The sequence below is a fragment of the Perca flavescens genome, chromosome 18, assembly GCF_004354835.1.
Source record: "Perca flavescens isolate YP-PL-M2 chromosome 18, PFLA_1.0, whole genome shotgun sequence".
Taxonomy (NCBI): Eukaryota; Metazoa; Chordata; class Actinopteri; order Perciformes; family Percidae; genus Perca; species Perca flavescens.
Genome location: NC_041348.1, coordinates 19,596,580 through 19,614,211, shown reverse-complemented (window position 1 = coordinate 19,614,211; position 17,632 = coordinate 19,596,580). Strand labels below are relative to the sequence as shown.

The 17,632-nt window shown below is 39.4% G+C and overlaps 1 protein-coding gene across 1 annotated transcript in view; it reads right to left on the bottom strand.

Moving 5' to 3' along the window:
- The window catches only part of akap12b (A kinase (PRKA) anchor protein 12b), a 40,311-nt gene that overhangs the window by 16,464 nt on the left and 6,215 nt on the right, over positions 1 to 17,632 (bottom strand). Inside the window, exon 2 of the mRNA XM_028605177.1 lies at positions 3,543 to 3,618. Within this exon, the coding sequence (XP_028460978.1) occupies positions 3,543 to 3,618 (76 nt within the window). The remainder of the gene's footprint in view (positions 1 to 3,542; positions 3,619 to 17,632) is intronic.

Below are 17,632 nucleotides of genomic sequence, written 5' to 3'. Positions count from 1 at the left end.
AGGCATGATGAACATTTTGGCAACATGACTGTATGTCCCCTGAGTCTGAGAGTCTGAGTGAGTCCATCCTGGAATTAAATCAGGGACGGACACACACACACACACACACACACACACACACACACACACACACACACACACGGACACAGCAATGTGTTCACCTCATAAAAGTTAACACCTGTAACCACAGAAGAAATAAAACTGTAGCAGAAAATGACAGAGAAACACTGTTTCCATCTGCTCCCTTTAGTAGGATGAAACAAAACAGACATGCAGGATTTGACCTATAAATGATGTCCAGCTTTAGTACAAATAAACATCAACTGCAGGGAACCCCTCAAGCCTACCAGAAAACTTTATCTGTCCTCTCTTAGAGCCTGTAAGCCATCTGGGAGGGACCTTCAACGCTCTGGCCAGTGAATTACATCAGCTATGATGTCAGTCTTTGGGCCCCCACTGCGCCTCAGGTGCCACACCCCTGAAACTAGCAACCCAAGCACATATGCAGGCTTCAGTATGTACATCTACATGGATGCAACACAGCACACAACAAATCTTACTGTTACTAATGAGATTAACATGTGAAAACACAGACATGGTTTCTTTGATAACACATGATTTACTGCTGTACACAAAAAGAAATATTGTCTGAGAGACTGGTTTTATTCTGACAAAAGCTGAAGTGATATGTCTAATTTTGATTCAATTTGTAGTAATGATGCACTATGTAATATGACGCAATCAGTGCCTGCATCAGTCATGGATGACTGTGTTAATGTCTTTCTCTCTCTTTATCCCTATCTATTCTTCCTCCTGCTAGCTCTCGCGCTTTGCTTGCCTCTCCCTTCTCTTTAGCAAAGAAACATTTCCCCTCAATACTCTGCTTCTATGTAATATTTATTCTGTTTCTTTCGGTCTCTTAAGACTGCATTCTTAAGCCTCAGCTCTCCTGCCTGGGCTTTCTCAGCCCATCTAGCACCCAAATAAGGTTAAAACAGACTTTAAGAATGATTTTTAAACCGTATCTGAGCCAATTTATCTATGTTTTATGCAAAACTGAGGGCCGACCAGGGTTTCGGATTTACAAAGAGGTCGACAACTGACTGCACTGGAAAATGTAACTCCACGCCATCCTCATAGCCTACTTTAAAATAAACAAATACTTTTGGTAATTTAATTAAACACTTCATGACAGATGATGATCAAGTCAAATATTTTTGCTGCAACTTTATATACCTGCACTTCACTTTCCATACAATCACACCGTCAAACTAGACTTAGACTAATTGACTTTCCCTCTACAAAATGCCCATGAAAGTCTGCAGCAAGGTCTGATATTATACGCTTTTTAAGTCTTTTAATTCCTGTCTACAATTCAGATATAAAAAATAAGCACAAAACCAACAGGTATTGCTTTTTATAAGAAAGTGAGTTAGGTTGCTCATGTTGTCTCAAGTTGCTACAATACTTCAAACAAGACACTTGTCATGTTATCCAGGTTAGTGTGGGATGTGCTTGGGGTGTGGCGTTTTACCATCAGCCTGGTCCTTAAACTGTAAACACTCTGGTATACCTGATAGAGATCACGGTTGTGTATGCCTGGGCTTGCATGTACGTGTGTGTGTGTGTGTGTGTGTGTGTGTGTGTGTGTGTGTGTGTGTGTGTGTTTGTTTTTGCTTATGAGTCAGTCTTTTGATCTGCAGCCTGTCCGTTGTTTTTCGTTGTTATCAGAGAGATTCCTCTCCTCTTCCTGTCTCCCACAATGCATTGCTGTCTTTATCAGGCTGCACAAGAGGTAGAGAAGTGCTGGGATGTAAAACCCCTGCACATCTTCTACTTCCCTATCTTCTCTCTGTTCCCCCATTGTGTATATTTCTTCCTTTCACTCCTCTCCTTTAATCTGTAGCCTTGAAGCGGTTTCACAACATCAGTTGTTTTCTGTAGTTTGTTTCTAGTGAAAGACAAGAAAAACATTTTGCTTCTTGTGTTCAAAAGGTTTTATTATAACCCTTTAAAAGACAATACAACTTGGTTTCGTGTACATGAAAGCAAATGGTCTGCAGCTTCTATATGATCTAAGAATTCGTGACAAAGCAAATATGTGGTTACCCTCTTTTCTGTTCAATATCTTGCCACGTTACTAATTAACTTACAGTACATGTCTACAGAAGCAACAATTTCAACAACCTAATTATTCTGTTAGTCTATAGTGCCACATCAACTCATATACTCTGTATCTCTGCTCTGAAGAGGGTATTGGGTTACTCTATAAACGGACAGAATCGCTTCATTAAATAGCTTATTAAATAGGTTATTTGACAGAGTGGTATGTGACATATCTCTGTGTTTTAAGCAGTATTAGGTTACCCCTTCCCTTGGGCCATAACATATTATGAAGTGCGCAAGTTGCTTTGTGTGGGGCCCGGGTCACAGCCTTTTAAATATTAAGGGAGGGTGTACAGGACCCTGCAGCCCTCAAGCCCTCCCAGATTGAGGGAGACACGATAGAAATGGCAAAGAAAATAAACAAACGCAGCCCTGGAGATAGGAGGGTGCTGCAGGAGATGGACAGGGCAGGTTGGTGCACATGTTAATGGTAGAAATCAATTTTGCCCAGTTTACTACTGGTTAATGATTATCTCAGATTACTGATTTAAGAAATGTTCCTTAAGCTGCCTTCACATGATCAGAGTTAAACTACGAGGTAGGGTGCAGAGCATAGTGCAGGCACTTTAGAGGCAATGCGCAGCGCAGGTATGCATCATTAAGGTCAGGGGCAACAAAGTCAAAGTTGAAATAATTTGAACTTTAAGAGCAGCACTCGGCAGCAAATTTCGAGCGGTGTGCCACACCATGAGTAGCCCTTTCTTTGAGTTGTCTCCACCGCTCTCCCGATAGGAAAAAAATGGCACAGCCAACGCAGAGCAGTTTTACGGCAGATCATGTGTAGGTGGTTAGAGTATCGTCTACGACACCACAGAGCAGTCTTTTAAATATTTTATGAGAACAACGTTTTGGCAAGTCTATTAAATTAGTTCTACTTCGGTGTTCATTAGCTACAAATTTAAAGTGATATTTCCGTAGCCGATCATACGCAGAGTTGTGATTTGAGCTCAAATTCTTCCTGCATCTATCCTAAGTGCAGCATCACACTAAGACCAAGTACATGTTTAGAAAATGGATGTATGTATGCAAGGTAACATTTACACGCAATGATGGGTTAAGGAATGTGTGAGGAAAACAGGGAGGGGGTGTTGGGTGTGCGGCTCCTGTGTGAAAAGCCCATATAGGTGTCCCCTATGTGTTGACAAAGGGATAAGTTAAGGATCAAGTAAATCTTGCAGTGCCATTAAGACATTTGCAGACAAGAACACACACAAGAACACACACACACACACTGCTGAAGAAACAATACAAAATCTCAGACACAAACACAAAACCATTACCAGTACTTACCCCAGCGACCACAGGAGCATCACCCAAAGTCACACACTTTAAATAAACAGTATTGACGGAACAGACGCACACATATACACACACACCTTCTGCCAGCGTGTTGTCCTCTGAGTGTCCATTCAGACTGGTCGTGCTGGAGATTTGTCCATTTTTCTCCAAAGGCTGAAAAAGACACAAAAAGAAGAGAGACTCACACCAATCTTCTCATGAAACACTCAGCAATTAAGTAAATAAGGGCATTTTATTTAAAAAATGTTAAACCATTTCTTTAAGGCAGACAATGACAGCCTTTACGAAAGCACCAAAACTACAAAAAAGGACAATCCATCAGACAGCAGCTTGTCACCATTCACCACCATGCATACACTGTATAATAGTTTTCAAATAATGCCAACCAAATATATTCCTTTATCTCAACCGACCTATCATGTTTTATGATCAGTGAATCAGCCTGCAAGGATTAGATCCTTGAATGGTGCCACTATGATACACATCCTTAAATAGTTTTATTAGCAGGCGGTAAAATTCATTAAAAAGACAAAAACATCACGACACAACCAAAAAGGGGTAAATTCACATCAGGTCACATTCACAACACCCCAATAAAATCATTCCTCAACAGTCAAATCTCTGGTAAATTGACAAATCACGCTGAAAAAGAGCTACACAAATCCAACAACAAACTGAGTAATAAACCAACATTACAGCAAAAAGTTATATTATAAGAATATTAATGATACAAGATCCTGACAGTTTTTTCTGGTAGTGACCATCTCCGACTGACAGTCGTACAATAGCAGGCATGCCAGAGCTTTGTCTGTCCCGGCCAGGCGAGAGGGAACCAGAGCCTCCCCACAGTGCTGCTAATCTAACTAATGGACAACTCAGGCTCCATTCCCATCAGCCCAAACTCCTCCAGGAAAGCCCTGAAAAATGACACCACAAAGGAGACATTCTGTTTGGGACAGGTTGGGAGGGATGTACTACAAGATGCGAAAAAGGCACACTCTGCGAGGAGAGCAGATAACAGACATTAAATGTATAGTAATCCAAATTATTAATACTAATTTGCAAGTATCATCAAGGAAATTCACTGCTATATTATTTTTACCTGTTCGACCAGTGAATTATGGTCAGCCAATCCAATGTTTTAACAGGGTGCAGCTATATTTTAAGTTCCACAACCTTTATCAGTCCTTCCTTGGATGCACAGATGTCAGATTTTGTTTGCATTGACTGAAGCAAACAAAATACCAAACTGATCTGCAAAACCAGATGAAATGACGTGGTTTAGATAATATTGTGGTCATAATTGGTTGTAGATGTAATCAGACATCTTAACAGAATGCAAGCTGCAATTTGCCACATGAGACTCCCTTTATTTCTGACACATTTTACTATAAAAACAAATACCATACCCATGCATGAGCTTGCAAGAGCCCTGTAGGACTTGCAAATGTGTCTGCAACTTGAAAGTGACAGTTATTTATGAAATATGATGCAATGACCCTGCCCTGCTCTAACCCAACTCATGACTGGCATTCCCAGCATTCCATGACAATAATGCAGCAAGGTGCTGCTGAAAATGCAAAAGGAGGAAAACTTACTGTTTAATGCAGCTTAAAATTTTCCTAAACTTTTAACTGCGCACAAATATAAAGAAAAGAAAAAGTACAGTGTCACTCACATTAATTTCTACAAGTCTGCTTTTTTTCCTGAATGACTCGGTAGTAGTTTAGCAACACGAGCAATCACAGAAGGATTATTCCCAAGTGAACATACGAACACAAACGCAAACTCGCAGTAGGAGATAACAGGCTTAGCATCGATCTGTGGAGTCATAGTTTGTACGTGACAGTTAACCTTGCGACCTCTGACCCCTGAGGAGTGGACAGAGTCTCGGAGCAGACGAAAGGAGGATGACGCCGTTGGAGGGGGCGACTAGGAGAACAGAGAGATAAAGGCAGAGGAAAGGAGGAGTTCAAGGAGGTGAAAGCAGATATGTGAAGATAGAAAGAGAGAGGAGATGAGAAACAGAGCCATTATGAGGAAAAAAAAAAGGCAAAGAATGTAGTCCATTTCAATGGCATATTACGTTTAGTCCATCATCCTTTTGGGGTCTTTAGGTAAGGCTTATTGGTTTTGGTTCTTATTGATTTGTTAACGAGGAAGGTTCAAAGTAATTCTCACCCAGAATTCACACCATTGCTGGATTCTCTGCTAGAGGAAGACTCATTCTCTGCAGTTTACTGTAAAAGGTCCTCAAAAAATGCTTCAGGTAAAAAAGTTAAAAAAGAAAATAGAGAGAATATGCAAATAAGCTGTAGATTATGCATCAGAGACTCTTTCAAAGCACTTAAAAACATTTTGGGAATGAGAAGATTGTTGTTTCTGTGTGATAAATATGAAGCTACAGCCAGCAGCCAGTTAGCTTAGGTTAGCGCAGTTACCGCTCCCAGCCAGGAAATAGTCTGACCCATAACCACTCGTAAAACTCCAACTTGTCGTTTTTATATTTCAGATGTTGTACAGACTAACAAACGGGATTTTGGAAGTTTGTTGCTTTTGGAGAGAGCAAGGCTAGTTGTTTTCAGTAAATCAGTCTGTGTGGACTTGTCTTGGGAAACAGCAGGTCGCTGGTTATATGCATCGGTTATATGCATTCACCGGAAATATTTCATCTCATACAGATACGAGAATGACGTGGATTTGCGTCTTGTATTGACTTTGCATGTACAGTAATTGCACTGCGTAATTCCTGCAAACACGGGCAGTGTGAACACAGCATAAGAGAGTCAATTTATTTTGGGGTAGGGTGACAGTAGCTCAGTCTATAGGGAGTTGGTTTGGGAACTGGAGGGTCAGCGGTTCAAGTCCCTATATGGACCAAAGTATGGTGGTAGACTGGTAGCCGGAAAGGTGCCAGTTCACCTCCTGGGCAATGCCAAGGTGCTCTTGGGCAAGGCACCAAACCCCCAACTGCTCAGAGCACCTGTCCATCGACAGCTGCAGCCCCCTCACATCTCTCCGTTAGTGCATGTATAGGTACTGCGCATGTGTGTTTCAGGCCTGTGTGTAATGTGTATACAGAGTAAAAACATAGCAAATTTCCTTGCGGGACTAATAAAGTATAAATAATAATAATTATTATTATTATTCCAGATGCGAAAGGTATTTGCCAATATATATTTCACCCTGGTCTAACGGGAGGTTTCAGGAGCCTGTGTGACCATCATGGCTGTCTCCCTCTCTCTTCCTTCATGTCTCTTCACCCCTGCCAGCTCCCAATCTATTATCCCTGACCCCCACATTCAGTACATACCAAAGATCAAGGCCTGTCAAGACCCCTAAAGAGCACTCTCACCGTTTCCACAATCCTTTAACTCTGCTTAGGTGCTTTGACAGTGAGTACCTGAGCTTCTGTGTGTGTTTGTACAGTCCAGAGCAGTTGAAAGTGAAATAAAGAAAGACTGAACAAGCCAAACAAGCAGGGACGTGCACAGGTACGGGCTAATGTTGCCCGGGCAACTGCCCGTTTGCCCTCATTGGCTTAGCTGCCCCTCTGGTGAAAGAGCCTAAATAAACTTTTCTTTCTTTTATTTTTTTGCTGTGGTGGCTGCATTATTACGATAATATGCCAATCATTACTAAAAGTTAAATCACTACATCATCCAATCTTGCCCTCAGCGATGCCCTCAGCGATGCCCTCACGCAATTTCGTTTAAATTCTCACACACGGAGCACTGCAAATGAAAGAGGGAAAGCCAAGCCCTTCTGCCTTCACGTGAGTTTTTAAAGTTATGGAGATTATGAGAAATGTCTTGTGAATAGTAACCAAAAAAATCCACTTGAGCTTTGAATAATGTGCAGCTTCAGCTTGTAACGTTTGCATCACGTCACGCAGCCTTTTTTCCAGATTAGAGCAATGGCCCCTCCAAATGTCTGTGCACATCCCTGCGAACAAGTCCTGAATCACTAAAGAATTACCACAAAGATTGTAAACAAATGTTTTGGCTAATTTGTAGGAGCCAAATTCACAGTAATCTCTCAAACATTTGGATGGGGCCAAATCTGACCAAGTCAAGTCGTATTTACCAGATGTATTACAGATTTACAACGATATGGAAAGTAAGCATCTTCTCTCCTTTTTTCTCGCTTTCATTCCAGTTGTCTCATCCATTTCTGCTCTATACACATAAGAGGTTTGTGCTTTTATTTATGGTTGCTTTCAGGAATCGAGGCATCCTATTACAATAAATCTGTCAACTCTTCACTCGCAAACACAGAGACACAAGCTGTATGTGTAAAAACACTCAATGTGTTTGTGTCCAAAAGAGAGGATGCCAATTTTTCTATTAGTTTATCTTTAAATGGATGAAGGTCTTTCCAGTCTGGGTTTGTCTGAAAGTTAAAAACTGTTCTGTAATTCATGACAAAATACAATTTACCTGTTCAAGATTGGATTACTCAAACTCATTAACAGGATGGTTGTAAGATACTTTTGAAAGTCACAAGAGGAAAAGTCAGGGGATAAAGTCATTAACATTCTGGAAAACATAAATACCTGCACAACATTTCACATTCCAACCGTTTGAGCTATTTCACTAACATTGCCATCCTTCGAGCCACACGGCACACCTTGAATATTTAATCATCAGGCCTATGCATTGAAAGAACTCCGTCTCAGTTGTATAAAACACTTCTAACAGTATTTACACAGCACAACTGTTCAAATAATGCTGTGTTATTTTAGTGTAATGGTAAGACAGAACTGTAGAAAGATTTTAAAAAAAAGACTGTGTGAGAGAGGAAGATGCCGAGTAGAAAGAACGAAATGCAAATCAAGAGACTTAGTGACCCTAAAGAGTCACACACCTGTTAGCTGCTATTTTAGGCTAATAGATAAAGCCAGGTTGTTGTCCTCTACCTACATCAGTGCATCACTAACCCCTTAACCCGAAGTCTCAATACCTCCCACAATTTGTCTGTTTTTCATCACCCCCCCCATTCCTTCATCTGTGCGGCTGCTACACTTGAACAGCAAAGGGAGCCAAACAACAACAACAGCCTGCATGGTCACAGGAAAGACCCCCCAGGACACGATCATAATCAGGCCACACTGGCCAGTGTTTAACCCCAGGGGGCCTGCCTTTCAAACTGGGTTGAAATAACAAATCCACTCCCTCTGCTGACCCTCCTGACATAAATCTCTAAATATCTCTGAGCCCCGATAAACATCTGAGCTCCAGAGTCATATGTGAGAAAAGAAAATGACATGGCTTTAATTAGTGAGACATTAAAACCAGACTGTTGTTTCTAGCTTTATGCCTCAAATTACTTTGAGATTATTGCCATACTAATGTCTATATGTTCTAATTTTGGCACAGAAACATTCAGGGTCAACATGGAGCTTTCCAAATAGTTTTCTTTTTAAGATTATTTCTTGGGCATTTTTAGGCCTTTATTGACAGGAGCGCTGAAGAAAATAAAGGGTAGAGAGAGGGGGAATGACATGCAGCAAAGGGCTGCAGGTCGTGGGGTCGAACCCAGGCCAGGTGCGTCGAGGAGTAATCCTCTATATATGGGCGCCTGCTCTACCAACTGAGCTATCCAGGCGCCCAAGCTTTCAAAATAGTTTGAAAAACAGTTTCCAAAGCCAGGTCTTTCTGAACAGTTGGTGTATGTGGTTGAGAAGCATTGGAAAAAATTACATGAACTGAAGTTCAAAATAGAATAAATAAAGTGAATAGAACGATAACTTGAGCATAAATGGATTCTGGCACATGATCTCAATCTATTATTTAAGTCCTATTATGTTGCATAACTTCCTGAAAATGTTGCAACATGATCATGTTATTTTGTTCATGTGCAGAAGAACTAAATTCTATTGTTATACCATAAAATAAATTACTTAGACGTAATTTATACATTTTTCTTACATTTAAGTCAAACTAGCTAACTTGAAGTTTGTGTTGAAGGTCCAGGGTTGCTTCTATTTTCTCGGATTAATGTTATTACTGAATAGAAAACAGACGTGTCACAGAAACCCACTTAAAAACCTTCGGAGGTCTAAGCCATTTTTTCCAATCTTTGGTTCGCCTGGTCTCCTTGTGTAATAATGCTTGTATAACCTCAACCCTCAACCTTTTTTCAGGACAACCTGGGTAATCAGGATATGTGTGCTGCAGGGATGTCACATGAATGTATAAATTGTTATATTACTATAAAGACAAAAGAAAAGACTAAACGGAAATGGAATCTTACAGAAATGTATTGAAATCACACAGAGAACAATAATAACTAAGACTTTTGGCTTTTGAAAATTGTTATCCCAAGTCTTGGCAATCAGGGAAAAACATAAAACTTCCCAGAAAAGTCCATATGCTTTTATCCAAAAAAATTAGTTGTGACATCCTCTAATGCATTATCTGTCTGCTACTTGTCATCAGTAGGCCAAATCCCAGTCATTTCATCCTCCAGGGGTCCTTCTGGCCTCTTTGTGTCCGTTTTCCAATACACACACACTGAATACAAGGCCCACCTCGCTAGGGTTTTCTATTGGCTGACTAAGCACCCTTTCAGCTGACAAAACTGCATGCAATTGGTCGATACAGCCAACAGTCAGCAGCCATTTTGTTTCGTTCTGCGGCTAGCGGAGATTTATTTTATAAATTATATAAAAAGATGAATAGCCGCTCAGTCGTGGATTTATCGCTCTGAAATTCCACGTGCAAAGTCTCCAAAAAGTCTGACATTCTAGACCAGACTACTAATCTTCTAGAAGGGCTACGAAGGCACCAAAGGTCTTATTGTAAAGGTCCAGCTGTTAGCTACAAAGTTAGGAGAGAGGTTTGCGAGTCAAAAGAAAGATAACGCAAGTTGATTTTTGACACCAATTCCATGATGGATTAAAAAAGCTTCTGGGTGGCCTACAAGGACCTCGTTGAAACGGTGCATTTCTCTGCTTCTGAACAAAAAAAAAGTAAATCTCTACACTGTACTGATCTGGAGATATTAAATAAGACATCATTTCGGCATTGCTAAAAAGAAACAACCAATCTATTCACAAAAATGTGCACACTTAAAATTCAACAACATAAAGCTGGTTGTTTTTGGTCGTCTAGGTATGTGGTGCTAAATATGTATGAAAATACAAAGATGGTGCAAACAATCAATGTAATCTTTATCACTTCTAGATATCATTGATAATTCACTGTGGGTGTGTCACTACAAGCAACCCCTTTCACATTACGTGTGGTGGTTTGATCCATTCTTAATATAAAATTATTGAATAGTGCAGCTTTAAACACTGGGGCAGATACCTGTCAGCCAGACAAGAGAAATTTCAGAGGAAACCTTAGTCATGTCTTTTTATCAAAGTGTTTCTTTCATGTTGTTGGGTGCCGTTTGATTTTAACACAGTTAAAAAAAAAGAGACGTGTAAAGATGTGAAAGAAATCAGCTTTAAATAGAAGTCTGTTTTTTTGCCATACAACCAACTCATTAGTGTTGTTATCCACATCTTACTACTTATTGTCTGCTTAGCAGGAACAGTATATGGGCTTTAGTCCTTTAATACAATTATCTAGTCTAAAAAATGTGAATGGCTTAAGCACAAACGCATGTTAAGTCATGGTGTCTTGTTGTCTCAGTAAACCATGCAGATGGATGCATTTGTGGAGGTGGTGGTATATGAAAAATCAGGACATATTTTATTGGGTTTCTATTTCAATAAAGCAGTGAGCAGTTTAAAACAATACCTCCATTGGCCTCAAATGAGTAAGCAGTGACCACCTAAATCAGTGTGCCGTTTGTTTCTAATTATCCTGAGATAGCATCGGACATCATAAGACACCACTTACAAAGTCCAAATGCAACAGCATATACAGTAAAGTATGTGGTTTGTGACGAAAGTGATTTCACTTTGTGAGATGAGTCACGACTCTTCCAATTACAGTTGGAATTTGTTTGTCAGACAAAGTGACATGTTTTGCATTTTTGGATATCTGCCACCTTTAGTTGGAGCCATAAACCTTACAGTTTTTTACAATCACTTTGCTACTAATTTCAGAACCTTCACGTCATTTTTCAAAACTCTAGACACAAAACTCACAACCAATGATCAAAATACACTTTTTTCAATTGCTTGGATACAATACACATAAACAAAAGATCATTTGTTCATTTAACAAAGATCACTTGTTCAATCTGACACAACTTAACATCGAAGTACTACTATTTCAAAAAGCAATTCACACATTACATTTCAGATAATTGTCTATTTATTTCATTACAATCATCTAACTATCAATCCATACAACTACTCAAAATGATAAGTAACTGTTGCATTAATCTTAATGCATAGTTGTATGGAAACAGACAAACAATATTCCATGTTTAGATCATGAAAGTTTCAAGATAACGAGATTCATTGTCACCAGTTAGCGTGGAGCATGAACCAATTAGAATACAGTATCTATGGATGTAATATTTCATCATCATTCTTTACTGTAATGTACTACTGTTTACCAGACAATGTTTCTATGGTCCCATGTACTACCTTCACTGTACTGTACTACTGTTTACCAGACACTGTTTCTATGGTCCCATGTACCAACTTTTCAGACTATTTACAGTATTGACAGTATTGCCCTGTATGGATTCAGGCCCTTGGAATTTCTTGTCCAATTCTTCCAACTCGCTACTGATGATTGAGATATATAATTTACAGTTGTGAAAAAATTAGGACACCCATGCTAAAGTTGACTAAAAAGAGGAATAAAAAAATAATCTTTTGCAAATTGATCTTAATGCCTTAATTAAAAAAATGAGGAAAGATCCAATCTTTAAGGACACCAATTTTCTTTGTGAATGAATAATGTATCGTAAATAAATAAATGTTCTTCCTTAAAATACAGGGGGCATAAATAAGTACACCCCTATGTTAAATTTTCATACAGGCCGGCAGATTTTTATTTTTAAAGGCCGTTATTTCATGGATCCAGGATACTATGCATCCTGATGAAGTTCCCTTGGCCTTTGGCATTAAAATACCCCCACATCATCACATACCCTTCACCATACCCCCACATCATCACATACCCTTCACCATACCTAGAGATTGGCATGGGGTACTTTCCATAAAATCATCTCTATATGTAAATGAAACCAACTATTAGACTAACTGAAATCAAACCATGCCTATCTCTAGGTATGATATATATATATATATATATATATATACTTATACCACATTGGTCTGTAGTATTCTCTCTACTACTGCAGTACTTTTACAGGGATGTATTTACTTGTAGTACCATAATGAAACATGTATCACCTATTTTGTACTACAATATTTAATGATTGTACGAACGATGACCCAGTGACATTATGGGTAGCTTGTGTGTGGGTGATCTAAAGTAATGTTTCAATGGTATTTCACAATATATTTGTTTTTTGAACCAGTGATTGTGCAAGTGCAAGACTTATTTAGAGATATGAATGCACAATCCAATGTTTTGAACATTGGAAAGCCTGTGTTACAAGTGATGACTGTTGTGAGTTTTGTGTCTAGAGTTTTGAAAAATCACATCAAGGTTATGAAATTAGTAGCAAAGTGATTGTAAAAAACTGTAAAATGCTTATTCGTTTGAATAAACCCAGGTCCATGAAGGCAACTTTGTCCAAATACTCCAATATAAGTCATTCAAAATTGTGCGCAAGTAAAAGTACGGTATTTAAATATTATGAGCAAAGTGTACTTGTATTAAAAGTAAAAGTTCTCATTATGCAGCAGAATGGCCCCCGTCAGTATTATATTACTCCATATTATATTTATCATATTATATAAGCAGCATTTCATGGTTGTATTTGGTTGAAGTGGAGCTAATTTCAACTATTTAATATACTGCTGGGCAGTTTAATTTACAGTATCACAAAACATTCTACAGCCTTATTATACATCATAATCTGCAAAGTAACTACTAACTATAGCTCTCAGACAAATGTAGTGGAGTAAGAAAGTACAATATGTTTCCTGACGTGTGGTGGAGTAGATGTATAAAGCCATATAAAAAGGAAATACTCAAGTAAAACTCCTAAAATGGTATTTACAGTGGGGAGAACAAGTATTTGATACACTGCCGATTTTGCAGGTTTTCCTACTTCCTACAAAGCATGTAGAAGTCTGTAATTTTATCATAGGTACTCTTCAAGACTGGCTTGAGATGCTTCTTACGGAGCCACTCCTTAGTTGCCCTGGCTGTGTGTTTCGGGTTGTTGTCATGCTGGAAGACCCAGCCACGACCCATCTTCAATGCTCTTACTGAGGGGAGGATGGATGGGCCATGTATTGCGAGATCTTGGCCAACAACCTCATTCCTTCAATACAGTGCAGTCGTCCTGTCCCCTTTGCAGAAAAGCATCCCCAAAGAATGATGTTTCCACTTCCATGCTTCACGGTTGGGATGGTGTTCTTGGGGTTGTACTAATCCTTCTTCTTCCTCCAAACACGGCGAGTGGAGTTTAGACCAAAAAGCTCTATTTTTGTCTCATCAGACCACAATACCTTCCTCCATTCCTCCTCTGGATCATCCAGATGATCATTGGCAAACTTCAGACGGGCCTGGACATGCGCTGGCTTGAGCAGGGGGATCTTGCATGCGCTGCAGAATTTTTATCCGTGGTCCCAGCTCTCTTCAGGTCATTGACCAGGTCCTGCTGTGTAGTTCTGGGCTGATCACTCACCTTCCTCATGATCACTGATGCCCCACGAGGTGAGATCTTGCATGGAGCCCCAGACCGAGGGAGACTGACCGTCATCTTGAACTTCTTCAATTTTCTAATAATTGCGCCAACAGTTGTTGCCTTCTCACCAAGCTGCTTGCCTATTGTCCTGTAGCCCATCCCAGCCTTGTGCAGGTCTACAATTTTATCCCTGATGTCCTTACACAGCTCTCTGGTCTTGGCCATTGTGGAGAGGTTGGAGTCTGTTTGATTGAGTGTGTGGACATGTGTCTTTTATACAGGTAACAAGTTAAAACAGGTGCAGTTAATACAGGTAATGAGTGGAGAACAGGAGGGCTTCTTAAAGAAAAACTAACAGGTCTGTGATAGACGGCATTCTTACTGGTTGGTAGGTGATCAAATACTTATGTCATGCAATAAAATGCAAATTATTTAAAAATCCTACAATGTGATTTTCTGGAATTTTGTTTTAGATTCCATCTCTCACAGTTGAAGTGTACCTATGATAAAAATTACAGACCTCTACATGCTTTGTAAGTAGGAAAACCTGCAAAATCGGCAGTGTATCAAATACTTGTTCTCCCCACTGTAAGTACAGTATATGAGTACATACTTTCCACCACTATTGTCAATGGGATTTACTGTTATTTAAAAAGGGATTGTGATATGACTCGTGTGTTCGGTCATTACAGTAAATCTCAGGTCCCTCAACTGTAGAGATTAGAGCGGCTAAACCGTCCTGCCTGAGTATGCTAACCAAGAAAGCAGCTGCAGTGAGGCTATGATTCAGAGTTTGTCCTTCAAATGCTCCGACTCCCATCAGCACTGTAGAAACACTGGTACACATCATCCACTGTGCTCTGTGGAGCAGTTAGTGCTGCATCAGGACCAGAGCTGATGAAAAATGGATGTGCATAAAAGAGCAACAGAAAGCAGCGAGAGAGGTGAACAAGTTCATGAAAGAGGGGATAAACATATCTCTTCAGGCTGAAAACCCAACAATGTAGGGAGAAGACTCTTTAGCTGACAATAGAGAAAACAACGGGATGGGTTGTTATTGGGAATGTTTATTTTCCTGACAAGTGACCTCTTATGGTCTGGAAAAATAATAAATGTTCATTCTCAACAGCGGAAGTAACACATCGTACAATCTCTCTCTCTCTCCATTAGCACTTGTAATATTAAGTGTCTTATGGCCATATACAATTCAAGTGCAATTTAATACACTTCCTCTCAAGTCTCTTTTGGCTACATGCAAATCAAGGTAAGCTATACTCCAGTCCAGATGTTGGTGTTCATGCATGTGAATCAGTTTGATAAACGCTAAAAAAAAAACTAAAAAGAAAAAACCAGAAGAACCATTTTGGTTTAGCAGATAAACATGGTGCATTTCCACTCTTGTTTTCACCGAGTGCAGAGCAAAAAGCTAACAGGTGCATGGGAAGATAACAGGATGAATCATGGAGCTAAAATAGAAGAGGGAGAAATAAAGTAGAGGCAAGATGGGTGAGAATCCATAGAGGCTTGTGATGTAATGGAGGTAAGAGAGGTTATTTTGAGCAGTGTCACAGTGAAGGATACAGCACAGACTTAAACAGAAAAGACATCAATTTTTAAATTCTGAACATCCAAAAATCACAAGACTCTTCATTCCTTATCAGTTCTATCTTACAGACATCGATAAAGGAGTAAAAATCTGAAACTCCTAAAATTAGCCAACCACTGTTTAATGCACAGGTGATGGGACAGATAGGAGTAGCTTATAGTTATAATATTCAGAGCAGTCCCTGTGAGAGACCAACACAGTAATTACACTGTGATCAGATTGTGTGCAGGATCACAATCTAATTATGAAAGGAGACACCCTAATTTAGGATTTGTATCTGAGGGCCTTCCAGCTTCCTTTGCGTTTGGATGACGACACAAAAACTCCCAAACTGGTGAAGCGATAAACAAAGGCAGTATAATAAAAGACGCTGATGTGGCAGAGTCTTCCAATCGTAATGATTGATTGGGACGGAGTAGCTGTAACAGTCCCTGTGGGGCCAAGCCCTGCTGGCCAGCCCTCACATATTCAATAACACATCATTACTACAGGACAATGCTTCTCAGGGAGGAGTCCCCTTCTCTCACCTCCACCATCAATACTGAGGAGGAGCACTGATACTGGATCGTCATGTGGAGCACAAAAGGTGAATCCAACTTTTAAATTGAATAAAAGGCCATTTTCCAATTTGTGTTACCACAATTACGAACAAAGCCTCAATATTATATAAGAAACACGTCAATATCGGAAATGAATCTCTCTGGCATCTCTTTCTTTGTGTTTTTTAAACAACATTAAACCAAGAGTCTGTCCAGAAGGAAGGTAATAGGAAATACCGGAGAATAAACATACTTTTGTGAAGCAGAAATATGTCTCAGCTTTTTTGTCCTGTTAATCATCTCACACGACACAACACCTCAGATTTATGTTGCTGCCGTGACCCACGGCTTGGGACCCATTGCCCTTACTCACATGAATTACAATGTAATATGGTAATTTATAGTCTCACTGCATACATACATACATACATATATATAGTATATACTGCAGAGTTATGGGAAAATAAACACTATCCTTGACTTTTGAGACAAAGTTGAAGTTCATACGATTTTAAACAGAATTTGCTCTGGTACATTTGTACAAAGTAACAGCAACAACCAGATTTTTTTCAAGCAAAACGTCAACATTGTTATATAATACATGAGTTAATTAAATGTGGTTCTCTCATTACTAATATTTTGTGGAACGATGAAAAAAAACGTACTGCAGTTTAAACAATTTAATGGATAACTAAGCTGGAAAAATGAGATGGGAACACTACACAGACACTGTAAAAACAAAAACAAGCTGTGTAGACAAAAAGAAATATTGTCTTTTGTAACATTATGTAACATTTTGATGTTGATGCCATTTTGGGATTTTATAATGTCCGGTGGATTCATTATTGAATCAAACTATTGGAGTGAAGTATAATTTGTAGGGGTGGAAAGAGGAGAGAAACAAAGGAGCTCTGGTTTTTCACATCCTCAAACACACGTCTGTTTTTTACTGGCAAGGAATCTGGGAGATGAAAGATAGGAAGCTGGCTCAGGGGCAGATTAATTAGCAGAAACCTACTTCCTGTTTGTCCGCAAAACAAGAAGGAGAAGAAAAGGATCATAAATCTGATTTCCTGTTAAAGTGCTCATATTATGCTTTGGGCTTTTCCCCTTTCCTTTATTGTGTTATATATCTTTTTGTGCACGTTATAGGTTTAAAAAGTGAAAATGTCCAAAGTCCCCCCAAAGGGACTTACCATCTTCCAGAGAAAACACTGCTCGCAAACTGATCCAAACTCTCTGTTGTAGTCCAGCCTTTACTTCCGTGATGAACGTGCATCACTTT